Raw genomic sequence first — 13,890 nt, 5'->3', positions numbered from 1 at the left:
ACAGAAGACACTGGTTTTTGTGTTTGGTGGGGCTGATGTGATATGAGACGTTTGACATTTCTAGAGGGCGGTATACGTCAGAGGCAGGCAACCAATACCACTTCTGTGATAAAAGGAATGACTTTCTTCCGCAGCATGGAATGGGACAGAATTAGGGTGAACAAATAATTGATCATCCAGACCAAGGCACTCTTGTCAGTGAAGGGTGGCTCTATTAGCAATTACACAGGACAAGAAGAGTGAACCAGGACTATCGCAAGCAAACCAGACGCATGATCACCCTAGGCACCGGGTCAGCTAAGCACTTACCAGAAGAATAAGAAAAATAATATGTAGCATTTATTTAGTACTCACTAAATAACAATCACTGTGCTAAGCGTTTTATGTATTACCCAGTTTAAACCTTGCAAAACTTGAAAATTTACTAGGTAAATACCGTTTGCCAAGCCAGCGGTTTTCAAACTTTTTTGGTGAACAATAGGAAACAAAATAATGGGAAGACAAAATCTTCCACAGAACACCAACATTGAAAGCCAATTAAAAAATAAATAAAATAGGGGCGCCTGGGTGGCTCAGTCGGTTAAGCATCCGACTTCAGCTCAGGTCACGATCTCGTGGTCTGTGAGTTCGAGCCCCGTGTCGGGCTCTGGGCTGATGGCTCAGAGCCTGGAGCTTGCTTCCGATTCTGTGTCTCCCTCTTTCTCTGCCCCTCCCCCGTTCATGCTGTGTCTCTCTCTGTCTCCAAAATAAACGTTAAAAAAAATTTTTTTTAAATAAATAAATAAAATAAAATAAGGTAAAATAAAATAAAATAAAATAAAATAAAATAAAATAAAATACACAACTGCCTTGGTCAAAACCAGGATTAGGAGCTAGTCCTAAAACCCAAGCCCCTCCTCCACCCTGCCATGGCCCTTCAGGCACCACCGCAGAACCGTGGGCTGTTAAGAATTGTGCGAAGAGCCTCTGTCTAGAGATTGATAATGGTCTGACTAATTTAATCCTCACAGTCTGCTGAGGTTTGTCATTAGTGTCATTTTTAAGCGAAGAAAGCCCAGCTGGGAAGGATCATACAGTGAGGAGATTCAAAAGCAAGGATTCAAACGTGAATCTGTCAGACTCCAAGCCCACTCCTTTACATGACATCACCTGCCTCTACTGTAGCAGACTTCTAGGCTGGTCAATATTTAGAAACATATTTGGACCTTTCCATCTTGGCTTGCCCAACCAGGGCAATACTGTGTTCCCTGCCAGGTGTATTCTGAGTTTTCCAAGGCCTTCAGAGGTCCCATCCCAGAGCCTTTCAGGCAGTCCTGTTCCACCAGATACCAGCAAAGTGTAACCAATAACAACGACGATAGCTAGCAGCTTGGCATCTGTATGTGCTCTGCTGTGAGAGGAGCATCTTGAATGGATTGTCCCGTTGCTTTCTCACAACAATGCTATGAGGTAGACACCATTATGTTATTACCTCATCATTTTGCAGATGAGAAAACTGAGTACTGCAAAGATTATGTAGTAAGGTAAAGTAGATAGTAAGTGTTGGAGAAAGGATTTGTCTCGACAACAGTGTATGGTGTCTTCCTCTGTCTTAACACACTTTAGTCCCTACGGGCGATGAACCTGACACCTTGGTATTCCAAACCTTTCAGAGCCACAATCACTTTCATAACTCACTGGTCCCTTTGCCCCATTTTCTTGGGGCTTTTTTTCCCCCACTCTTTTTTGGTAAACTAATTCCTGCTCTGGCAGTAGGTATTGAACCTTGTTTGTTTTTGATCTGGGAACTGGAACTCTGGGAAGTAGTTTCGTACCTAAAGAGGATTCTCCAGGAGAGATGATGCTTTAATACAATGTATTAAGTCATGGTGGGGCATGCTGCCTGATTCACAATGGTCCATCTATTTTGGGCCCCATAGGCCTTCTCCACTGAAGCATCATATTGATCAGCATGGAAGTCTTTTAAAATCCACCTTGGTTGAGTTTAAACTATGATCTCCTGGGGGCCAAAGATTATTTTAGTGCCTGCTCTTCTCTTTTTTAATCCTTTTATTTTAAAGACTTTTATTTATTTATTTATTTATTTATTTATTTATTTATTTATTTTAAGTAATCTCTACACCCAGCGTGGGGCTCGAATTCACAACCAAGAGTCAAGAGTCAGATGCTCTATTGACTGAGCCAGCCAGCCACCCCTAAATGTTTATTTGTTTATTTTGAGGAGAGGAAGGGCAGAGAGAGAAGGAGAGAGAGGATCCCAGGCAGGCTCCATGCGGTCAATGCAGAGCCCATCAGGGGGCTGGATCCCACAAACTGTGAGATCATGACCTGAGCTGAAATCGGGAGTTGGAAGCTCAACCAACTGAGCCATCCAGGTGCCCCCAGTGCCTGCTCTTTAAAAGGGAGTTGGGGGGCGCCTGGGTGGCGCAGTCGGTTAAGCGTCCGACTTCAGCCAGGTCACGATCTCGCGGTCCGTGAGTTCGAGCCCCGCGTTGGGCTCTGGGCTGATGGCTCAGAGCCTGGAGCCTGTTTCCGATTCTGTGTCTCCCTCTCTCTCTGACCCTCCCCCATTCATGCTCTGTCTCTCTCTGTCCCAAAAATAAATAAACGTTGAAAAAAAAAATTAAAAAAAATAAATAAATAAAAGGGAGTTGGAGGATGATTTTTAAAGAAATGAAAAGAGCATCCCTGCTTCTTACCTTCAAAGACCAGCATGTGTTTTAAACTTTACATCAGTGGTTGGGGGGTGGGGGGTGGGGAACACCTCAGGGGCTCATTAAGTTGAGTGCCCAACTTCGGCTCAAGTCATGATCTCATGGGTTCGTGAGTTCATACCCCACATCGGGCTTGCTGCTGTCAGCGCAGAGACCAGTTCAGATCCTCTGTTTCCCTCTCTCTATGCCCCTCCACTACTCACACTCTCTTTCTCAAAAATAAATAAAAACATTTTTAAAAAATACTTTAAACTGTACATCACTGTATGGATCCAGACTTCAGCAAGTCCATCTAGCCCTGAAAGGTACCTAACAACCAAGTCAGAGCTCTCCTAGAGGATGAACTATTACAGGGCTCTCCTGAGGGTTCTGTATAATCTAGCATTATTCACTTATCGTATAACTGCATTTTGCATGCAGGCACTACATTAGCTTCTTGGGTATTATTTTTACCGTGGCTAATCTAAAAAAAGACTGTGTAAAATCTGCACGGTAATCCTAAATTTTAAATTCTTACAAAGATCAACAGAGTATTCTATATTCCAATATATGCAATTAGATATTTACCAAATATTTTCAGAGATAATTGTGATGAGTTCCTGAATTTGAGCCAGACTCCAGTGAATGCATCCTGTAATGCCCTTTGCCTTCTATGAAAATAGCATGGCCTGAGTAATCTACATGACAGGCATTCACTTAAGACTAGGAAGTGCTTTTCATTGTTGCAAATATGAGAAGGCTATAACATTATGCTTATCTTTAAAGGACCTACAACTTAGTTAGAAACAATTTTGGAATGGGATAGACAGTATATCACATGATATCAAATTACTTACAATAAAGACCCCACCTTGGCCCGGTCTTTTCCTCCTCCATTATGAATGACAGTTAAAAAGAAATAAAGCATGCTTCTTAAATATCTGGAAGACATAAAGCTGGGAGTAAGAAATGAAAGGTTAATATATTGAATGATAGAAATCATGATGACAGTAAATAAAAACTTTGTGCTGAAACCAACAAGTTGAAAGTAATAGGACTGATTAGAAAATCCTGCACTTAGTTTCAAAAAGTCAATAGCTTAAGTACAGGATGAGAGCAAACTGTAACTTTCACGCTCAAAATTAAAACAAACAAACAAACAAAAAAATCCTGCAGACTTCATAAGCCCAAACCTTCCCTCGATATCTTAAAAGTGTTGTTGGGCACCAGGCACCAGATGGGTACCATGAGATCTTATCATCTGATGTACCTGCAAATGCAAGCTCATTGGCCTATGACATGCAGTTCAAAGGAGAAAATATTCCCAGTGACTAGATCCTGTCGGGAGTAGACACAACACTGTAAGAAGGTCATCTTTGATAAAATGGCCTATAGACGAAGGAGACTAGATTGGTGGGTGACCGGGAAACCGAACTTTATAGAAATATTGAGGGACCACAGGATGTTTAGTCTAGAGAAGAAAAGATTACGGGACTTTGATGGTTGTTTTCCAGCATTTAGAAAGCTATTGTGTGACTACGAGAGGGAGTCTTTAGACTTTTTTTGGGGTTATTTCAGTTCAACCAATGGGGTGAAAGTTAGATAGGAGCAGATTCATTTTCTCTCTTCAGAAGCTTTCCTGCAACTTTGGGAAAGGTTGCTTCTTAAGACCTCTCACCGCCCCATGAGCATTCCAGCAGAAACTAGCTGACCATATGCCATGTAGACTGCTCCCTTCTGGAAAGCCTACATTGTGCCGGCAATTGGCATAAATTGAATCACTTTGCTGAAAATGCTTTCCAAATTAGGTGGGAAGTAATAATTTCTCATATACCTTCCTTAAACCTGCATACCCACAAGATTTTGCTAGCCTACACCTAATCAGTTTGTTTCCCCATCTCCCCCATACTTGCTGGCAGAAACAATCTTGACTTAGTTAACAGAATGTCATAGAAAATATACTCTGAGCAAGAAGATATGCTGCTGACCCACTTGGGGGTAACATGGGTATGAAAACTTGGACCATGTCTTTGTTCATTCACCAGTTGGACACGTAAATACCATTGCTCACCAGAACAGACAAGAAAGGGAAGAGCTTACCTCAAAGTGAGGTAAATGGTGAGACAAAGTTCATAGAGGAGAGCCTAAGAGATGGAGCCACATATAAGGCCCCACATTGAACCATCAGCAGTTCAAGGGGGAAAACGAATGGTTCTCTGAGCTGTGTGAAGCCAGGTGAAGGGAGGTACCTCTCAGCTTCCTGGAACTGCCCTACTATTTACTATGGCTGTGTCTCTTAAGCATCACAGCCAAAGCCAACATCTTTTGGACACCTCCTGTGGTTTGAGGTGGGCCCAGATGTTACCATCCAGCTAAGAAGAAGAAGAAAAACCTCATCTTCAGTTTGCCATTTCTGTTGTCAACTTATGACCAAGGAACACATTGGCCAGAAAGTTGCCTTCAATACAACAAAATGTATAGTTTTGGGGGGAAAGACCAATGAAATACTTCTGCCATTAAGTTGCTATCACTGAAATTTACCTCTTTGTTTCTTGCCAAATACATCATTTTGGCATCATGCCAACCTGCTTAGTTTAATTTAGAAGGGTGAAATCTCACTCACTTAATAACATCACTGGGTAGTTTAGAGGAGAGAAGGCTTAATATTTTAATGTTTTGTAAGCTTATATTTATAGAGGTTGACAAGTAAACATAGATACAAGCTCAGTTTCAGTTATTACCATTAACCAGAAATCACATTACACTGAGGTAGTCTATCTTGTTTTTAAAGTTGAAGTGCTTACATGGCCGAGAATTAATTATTTTGAATGGTAACAACCTCTTGGAAGAACTGGCTAAAACGTAATTTTAAAATGGGTTGTGGGGCTTCTGGGTGGCTCAGTCAGTTAAGCATCCAACTTTGGCTCAGGTCATCTCATGGTTCATGAGTTTGAGCCCCACATCCGGTGAACCGGAGACCCGCCTGGGGTGAGCTCGGCCCTGCTTCAGACTTCACGCTGACAGTGCAGAGCCTGCATGGGATTCTCTCTCTCTCCCTGTCTCTGCCCCTCACACACTAGTACCCCCTCTTTCTCAATAATAAGTAAATAAATAATGAAATAATGAAATCAGTTGTAGGACTGTATGGTTATAGAGACTTTATAGGACATCAAATAGTTACTAACAGTGATTCTGTTATTCAGTGAGCAGGAACAATAAGTAGCATTTACATTACTGTCAGTAGCTTTGCCAGGTAAAAGAACTGTTATTATAAAGAGCAAAATGTGATATAATTAATTTATCTATAGAAGTATAATGAGAAGCATCATCAATATTTCTCAGGAAAGTAGCTGCCTTCTACGAATCCAGGAACAAAAGGTACCCTGAGTAACTAGTAATGATAATGTTGATAACAAAGGGAAAAAAGCAATTCCCTTTTTCCAACTCATTTAAAGTCCCGCCCACTATTGTATTCAGATACCCAGCATACCACACCTAAAGATTAAGGTTGTTTCTGTATCACATACCCAATGAGACCATTCCAAGATGGTTGTTCTTTCTACTTGTACAAAGAGCAACACCTCACAGTTGAGTTTGTTTGGTGAACCTGCTTCAACTTTAATCCAAGTATATAAACCATTTTAACACGAGATGAATTATAAGGCACCTGAGAAGTGATACTAACACTCTAGATATATGAATTCACTTAACGCTCACAAGAATCCTATGCAATAGGTACTATCATTCCACTTTAACAGAGGAGGAAACTGAAACATAAAAGGTTTTTTTTTTTTTTTTTCAACGTTTATTTATTTTTGCGACAGAGAGAGACAGAGCATGAACGGGGGAGGGGCAGAGAGAGAGGGAGACACAGAATTGGAAACAGGCTCCAGGCTCTGAGCCATCAGCCCAGAGCCCGACGCGGGGCTCGAACTCACGGACCGCGAGATCGTGACCTGGCTGAAGTCGGACGCTTAACCGACTGTGCCACCCAGGCGCCCCCATAAAAGGTTTTAAAGAACTTGCCCAAGATCACACAGCTAAGAATTGGTATAGGAGAGATTTCAACTCAGCCTGGGTGGTCCGAAAATCTAAGTACTTACCCAGTAGGCAGTACCACCTCCCCGGTAATGGTATGTAGCAAAAATTAATTAAGCGTCTAGTGTATACCAGGCACTGTGATAATCTCCTTATACACATTAGCATATTAAGTTCACCAGGTCAACAGTTCTGTGTCTTTGGCATAATACCCTAGCTTGGATATAGTCTCTTAAGACTGCAGGACGTTAGCAATAAGAAGTTACTGTATTCTCTTTCTTGTAGGGGTGGAATGGTCCAAACTAGTGAGCAGTATGAATTTGTACATCATGCTCTGTGCCTGTATGAGAGCAGACTTTCAGCAGAAACTGTCCAGTGATTTTCTGAAGATTTACCAGACCATCAATCTCTAGGGGTAGTTAATCAATTACCCACCTGAGGCTTCTGGAAGGAACTTCCTGCAATGGAAGGAAAAGAGAAGTCCTGAAGCCAAGCTGTGGCACGGATTGTGGAAGACGGCAACACAATTAAAGATTGCCAGCCTCTTGTGTATATGAATGCATTTGTAAGCATCCCCTAAGTTATTTTGAAGGTCCTATGCTGATGGAGGTATGATAGATTTCTCACACAGCTAAGGAGACTTTTGTTTTGTCTGTATTGACTACCTGCCACACAGAATGTACGGATGAAATACTCGGTGATATATGTCATCAGATGACAACTGGAGAAGCTGCTGAAGAAATTATTATTATGTGTTTAGATGCTTTAATGTTTGCAAAATCTGTCTTGTGAATGGACTGTCAGCTGTTAAACTGTTCCTGTTTTAAGTGCTATTACCTTTCTCAGTTACCAGAATCTTGCCGTTAAGGTCGCAAGTGATTGATAATGGATTTTTCACAAATAAGTCCTTGTTTTTGAAAAAAAAAAAAATCAAAAGCAGTACTATTTTATATGGAAATGTGTCTTGATAATATTACCTATAAATATGTATTTATCAGTACCTCCTGTCAATCAATTACAGAGCACAATGATTGTCACTGGGTGTATATGTATTTACTCTCTATTATTGGACATAGAGGTGGTTTCTGCTCCAAAACTCCAGCCACTGTATTTCTACATTGTGAGTCATTTTAATTTAAAAGGGAAAAACAAATTTGTAGCAACTATGATGTATCAAGAATTTTAAATATCTGTGTCTCTTTTACTAAGAAGGAATTTTTGAATATTCTGTCTACCTAGAATCTCTCTCCCCTCCCCCCCCAAAAAAAGGCAGATCCCTTTGGGAATGAAGTAAACTGTCCCATTTCCAGAAGTTCTCCAAAAGGTTGCTGCCATGGATATTCTTAAATTTCTGAAAGGTTTTAATCCTCAAGAGACAAATAAAGTTAAAAAAATGCACTCAGCAAACACTAGATGTTCTGCCCAAATATGAATTTTCAATGCAGCTATGTTGACTTTGTTTCATACTGCCAATAAACTACTCTTAATACTAAGTATTGAGTAAAGCATCTGCTTTTTTTTTCCTCTTGGGAAGAAGATCTTATCTTTTGGGGGAAGCCTGGAGTAGGTAATAAGATGGGTTTAATTTTAGTCTCTGCCTCTCCCCAGTGGAGATAACTGTCTCTAAATGTAATATTGTCATCACTTGAGGGATAATGATCTAGAAGTACCATCATTATGTGGTTTTCCTCAATAGGCTCCCAGCATATCATTATACAAACGGTACATGTTTACATCTTTATATCACTTGTCATAGGCCCTCATAAATTACATGACTTGTGTTTATTCAGCAGAATCAATATCACCTGAAGAGATGTAATGTTTTAGGAACATTCAATTAACTAAGATTACAATTCCTTTCTTCCTTCTTGAGGCTAAGAAGTAGTCATGTGCCAAAGAGATGTAGGAGAAAACTTACAAGTTTTATTCTGCTCCTGGAGGTCAGAATTTTTTCTACATAAAAAAAGGAGAGGTAATCATAATCCCTTCTTTCTAAGGAAACAGACAAAAGGACACTGGTGTAAAACTTCCCCAAACAATTCAATAGGAGGAAGTGCTCGTCACTGACTTTTTCCCCCCACCATGAAGGCACATTTCCTTCCTAGTCTTTGCTTCTCTTATCTGGGAGATTTTTTTTCCCCCCAAGCAAAGCATGAACAGTTGTTAAGTGGAAAATGGAGGCTGAATTTTACATGGCGATTCTTACCTGCTTAATCTTTGGGAATTCAGGTGAGTAGGCTTGCCTCCCTTGGGGCATCTCTCCAACAGCCAGCAGAGGAGTCTCTGTCCTTTGAAGTGTCTGAAATAAGGTGAAAATGGAGCCAGGTCTCCATGGCAGTTTAACCAAAGACGTTGAGGAGGGGGAATAAAAAGAGCCAGCTCTGTCCACTCTGCTGAGACTTTTCTCTGAAAGAAAATAAATGGCCTCCTAGTAACTCGGAGAGCTCCTGAAATGGCATCTTTATAGGAGACAGCGAAGCACCTTGAGGAGAAACTGATTATTATGTGGCAGTCTGTGGCATTCTCCATGTTTTTTCCTTATCAGGTTATAGTTTTGTTTTTTGTGTATGTTAAAGAAGGAAAATATAAGGAGATATAACTAAAGGGGGTGAAGACGTGAGGTGTGTTTTATTTGGAAGTTGCTATTTGGAAGGAACGTCTGAATATTTTCATGGGAGAGTAGAGCAAATTAAGTAAAAGCTCAGAAAATGGTTTCTGATCCTGAACATTTCACTTTTTAATACTGATGTTTAATAATTGGATGTTTAATTTTTTTTTTTTTTGGTCAAGAAATGCTGGGTTTTTTTGTTTTGTTTGTTTTGTTTTTTTAGTCTATCAGTTTTGAGGGAAACTTACAGAGATTGTCACAACATAGAGAAATGCTTCTCTCCAGGACTGTAAGAAATTGTATTTGTGATCAATACGTTCACTGGTCACTATTAGCTAAGAAGGTTTAGAGGGGTGGGAAAATTTGTTTTATTTTTGTTTTGTTTTGAGATGAATACAACTAATTTTTAAACACGTATCCAAACTATGTAATTTGTGTACAAATACTGCAGTGCTAACTTAAGAATTGGAAAAAGGGGTGCTTTTTTAGAATGGGGGATGGTGATGAGATGGAAAGAGTATAATGGTCAAAAGGGGAATGGAGCTTTTTATAACTTCAGTATATTTAATAATTGGGCTAAAATATCACACCATATCCTTTGGATGGTTTGGTGTCTTTTTCAAGCTTCCTTTTATTATTTCAGTGGGAGTGTGTTTTCTTCCCTAAACCATGTGAAAGTAAAAGAAAGGGAGCGAAGTATGACATTTTAACCGTTTGACAATGTCAGCCTTGGGATTTTAAATCACGTGTGTTGAATCTAGGACTATTCGCTCGAAATGATAGTAATAGCAAAAGACAAGTAAACCTTGTATTTTCACTGGACTGATTTGCGGGTGGGATGTTTTGTTTTCTGATGGGCCTTATAATTTTCTACATAGTACTTTATGAGTATCTCATCTTCCAGAGGGGTTTCAGATTGTCCATGTCCATAAACAAGAGTGCCTTTCCAAAAATAAGAGAGTGGTGGTGGGTTTGTGCAATGGGACCAGCCAGAACCAGCAGTGGATGTGGACTGAGGATGGAAAACTCCTTCATGTTAAATCTGCTCTGTGCCTGGGCATCTCCAGCTCTTCTCGTGGCCCTTCCCTACCAGCTGTCTCTACCCACTGCTACCAGGCACCCCGATGGACTTGCCATGAGCAGGATGGGTTCCTTGAGGTGGAAAATACCTCTCTCTTTCTCAAGAAACAAGGCTCCAAGGTAGTGGTCAAGAAGGACAGGAAATACCTCCATAGCTGGATGAAAATTGATGTCAACAAGGAGGGAAAACCAGTGAATGGAAGCCTCTGCTTAAAAAAAGGTGAGCTATTCTTTTCAGAATTGATTCTGAAAGTTCTGCTCAATGTTATGTTTGTTTGTTTCACATTAAAGGGATATCTTTTTACCTCAACACAATGCCTATCTATGGCACATTCATAAGCTAATGGAAATGGATCATGTGGTTCCCACTGATGTGGAAAACTTCATTATCCTTGTTAAGTAAGCCCTCCTCATTAAATTAGCCCAACATCTTTCCTTTTACCTCTTACTTTTCCTTCCCTTCTTTCCTTGCTTTTAATTTTTTTTTTAATTTTTTTTTCAACGTTTATTTATTTTTGGGACAGAGAGAGACAGAGCATGAACGGGGGAGGGGCAGAGAGAGAGGGAGACACAGAATCAGAAACAGGCTCCAGGCTCTGAGCCATCAGCCCAGAGTCTGACGCGGGGCTCGAACTCACGGACCGCGAGATTGTGACCTGGCTGAAGTCGGACGCTTAACCGACTGCGCCACCCAGGCGCCCCTTTCCTTGCTTTTTTTAATTAAACAAACATTTATTGAGTTTCTCTTTTGTACCACACTGTAGACACTTTGGTTAGATACCATTATATAGGAATATAAATCTAGGCATAAATGCAGCATACATATGTAATGACTAAAGCCAGTGATCAGGAAATTAATAATTCTGCTGATGTAGATAATTCTCTGATTAGGAGGAACTAGTAAAACATTAAAATGGTGTTTGAGAAAGACTGGAAAATACATTGTGCCTTTGCAAATTTTTTGTACTAAAGTTTAGGGGTACAAGAGGTTACATACTTTTGAAATGGTAAGAACCAGTGCATTGTCACAGAGTTTTCTAATTTGTTGACCATTGGTGGATATAATCTAGATGACAGATCCAGTAAAAACTTGTATATACATGCACAAATTCCTGGTGCAGCACACAGTTCAGTCCTGTGCTGGGGATTTCATTGTGGATACAGCTTAATTTTCTATTTTACTTAATCATTTTATTGCTTATTTACTCCTATAGTAGAGATTTGCTTTAGGAATTCATGAAAGATAAAACTAATAGAATCATTAGATATTAGGTACAAATGGACCTTGTAAGTCACTGGAGAAATTGTCTAGAAAAGAAGCCCATCATTGAGGAGACTGCAATTTATCAAGGTTGAGTGAATTATCCCAGATTAATTGGTGGCAAAGGTCTGATTGGAACCCAAATGTCTTAATTCCCTGTCCAGTGTACCTTCCATTATACAGTGTTTCACAAATGCTTAACCACAGAGTTTTGCCCAGTTGACTACATAAGAATTCGACCTGGGGGAGGAGAAGCAATCTCTGCCATCATTTCTTCTCCCCTACCACCTTCAAGATTCTGTTTCAAGAAATTTGGACTAAAACCTGATTTTTTTTTAAGTCCCCCAGATAATTTTGATCCATAACCCCATTTGGGGATCAACATTCACTGTACTTTTAAATCTTTTTATTAGGTGTTTATTTTTGAGGCTCCTATGAGTTTTTTCATGATGCTGATCCCTTGGACAGCTTTCTGTCACTCCATTTTGTAAATTAAGTAAGAGTTTAATTAGATGCTAATAATGCAATGGGCTTTTCTACAACAGAAGTTGAATATTACAGTCTTGGTCTTTTTTTATTGTTAATTTTTTTTAACTTTTTTTTTTTTTGAGAGAGAGAGTGGAAGAATACATGCACAGGAGCAAGGGAGGGGCAGAGGGAGAGGGAGAGAGAGAATCCCAAGCAGGCTGCACCATCAGCACTGAGCCAAACACAGGGCTCAGATTCACAAACAATGAGATCATGACCTGAGTCCAAACCAAGAGTTGGATGCTTAACCAATTGAGCCACCCAAGTGCCCTAACAGTCCCGGTCTTCTTAACTTCTCACTATGAGAATAAGACAAAAGTATAAAAGTCAGCTAGAAAATTCAAACTTATCAGAGAATATATAGCACAGAACACCAATATGTACAATCCCTTTCATGAGCAAGTTCTTTGGGCAAGGTCTGTCCTAAACAACACAGAAACATTATAAATATTCCCATTGTACCATTAAACATAAGAAGTGAGATCCTTTCTCAGCTTCCAATCAAACCCTAATTAGGAGTATATTCTTTCACTAGAACTTTTAAAAAGTAAATACGGATTCAGTGGAGAATTGTTCAAGATAGAATATAATTAATGGAAAATGATTTCTTTTGACCTTCATGCAAAACTTGTCCAATGATGATGGACTTCACTTCAAAAGTAAGTGGATGAAATAGACCATTTACAGTTAATCTCTGAATGTGCCATATCCAAAACATGCCCAAGAATGTGGGTTGGAAGAAAAAATAGACTTCTAGAAAAAAGCAGAGTAAAAATTTGCACCATTGTGCTACCAAAAAAAAAATCTTATATTTGAATACACATGTATAATACTTATGTTTGAACACAATTATAAGTTAACATATTTTTTCCTCCATCTCAAACTTACTGTTGATTAAAGATACACATGATATCAGTTGACCCATAGCATGAACGTTCATTGATCTGCTAGAGAATCCATTGTGAAAAATTAAATTACATTTAGAGGTTTGCAATGAATGACTGCAAATGACCTTTTTGAAAGACTTGATAACTAAATATGATAATCTGACAGCACAATTATGCATATTGTTCATTCATAAGATATGAACTTTTTAATTAAGTTCTTCAGTAAAAGATAGTGTATCTGTGAAGGTCAAAAATCTGAACTATTTGTTTCATAAAGGAAACATTCATGATATCATTCATGTACTTAAGTAATAATTCCCTAATATCTACTATATGCCAGAGCTTGTGCTACGGGTACCCTACACCAGAGATTCTCAACCCAAGCATCTCATCAGAATCACAGTGGGAACTTTGAAATAATACTAATGCTCAAGCCTCATCCTCTAGGCCAATTGAATTCGGTATCATATTTAAAAAAATTTTTTTTTGTTTATTTATTTTTGAGAGAGAGAGACAGAGCTCAAGTGGGAGAGGGACAGAGAGAGAAGGAGACACAGAATCTGAAGCAGGCTCTGGGCTCTAAGCTGTCTGCACAGAGCCCGACATGGGGCTTGAACTCACAAACTGTGAGATCATGACCTGAACTAAAGTCAGTCATTTAACCAACTGAGCCACCCAAGCGCCCCTAGGTATCATGTTCTTTAAATGCTTCTAAGATTATTCTAATGTGCAGCCAAAGTTGAAAATCACTGACTATGTCTTATTCTTTACAGTAATGGGGAAGTCAGATATGTA

The 13,890-nt window shown here is 39.6% G+C and overlaps 2 protein-coding genes across 3 annotated transcripts in view; both read left to right on the top strand.

Moving 5' to 3' along the window:
* The window catches only part of PTPRR (protein tyrosine phosphatase receptor type R), a 245,577-nt gene extending 237,359 nt beyond the window's left edge, over window positions 1-8,218 (top strand). The window contains exon 14 of the mRNA XM_030323227.2: window positions 7,017-8,218. Within this exon, the coding sequence (XP_030179087.1) occupies window positions 7,017-7,110 (94 nt within the window). The 3' untranslated portion in view covers window positions 7,111-8,218. The remainder of the gene's footprint in view (window positions 1-7,016) is intronic.
* Window positions 8,219-8,891: 673 nt separating this feature from the next.
* Window positions 8,892-13,890, top strand: part of PTPRB (protein tyrosine phosphatase receptor type B) — a 115,222-nt gene continuing 110,223 nt past the window's right edge. For both annotated transcript variants that reach the window (XM_030323223.1, XM_030323222.1), the window contains exons 1-2: window positions 8,892-8,960; window positions 10,244-10,639. In XM_030323223.1, the coding sequence (XP_030179083.1) occupies window positions 8,906-8,960; window positions 10,244-10,639 (451 nt within the window). In that variant the 5' untranslated portion in view covers window positions 8,892-8,905. The remainder of the gene's footprint in view (window positions 8,961-10,243; window positions 10,640-13,890) is intronic.

Source organism: Lynx canadensis, chromosome B4 (genome assembly GCF_007474595.2).
Source record: "Lynx canadensis isolate LIC74 chromosome B4, mLynCan4.pri.v2, whole genome shotgun sequence".
In the NCBI taxonomy this organism is placed as follows: Eukaryota; Metazoa; Chordata; class Mammalia; order Carnivora; family Felidae; genus Lynx; species Lynx canadensis.
This window is presented reverse-complemented; position numbering and strand designations above follow the sequence as displayed.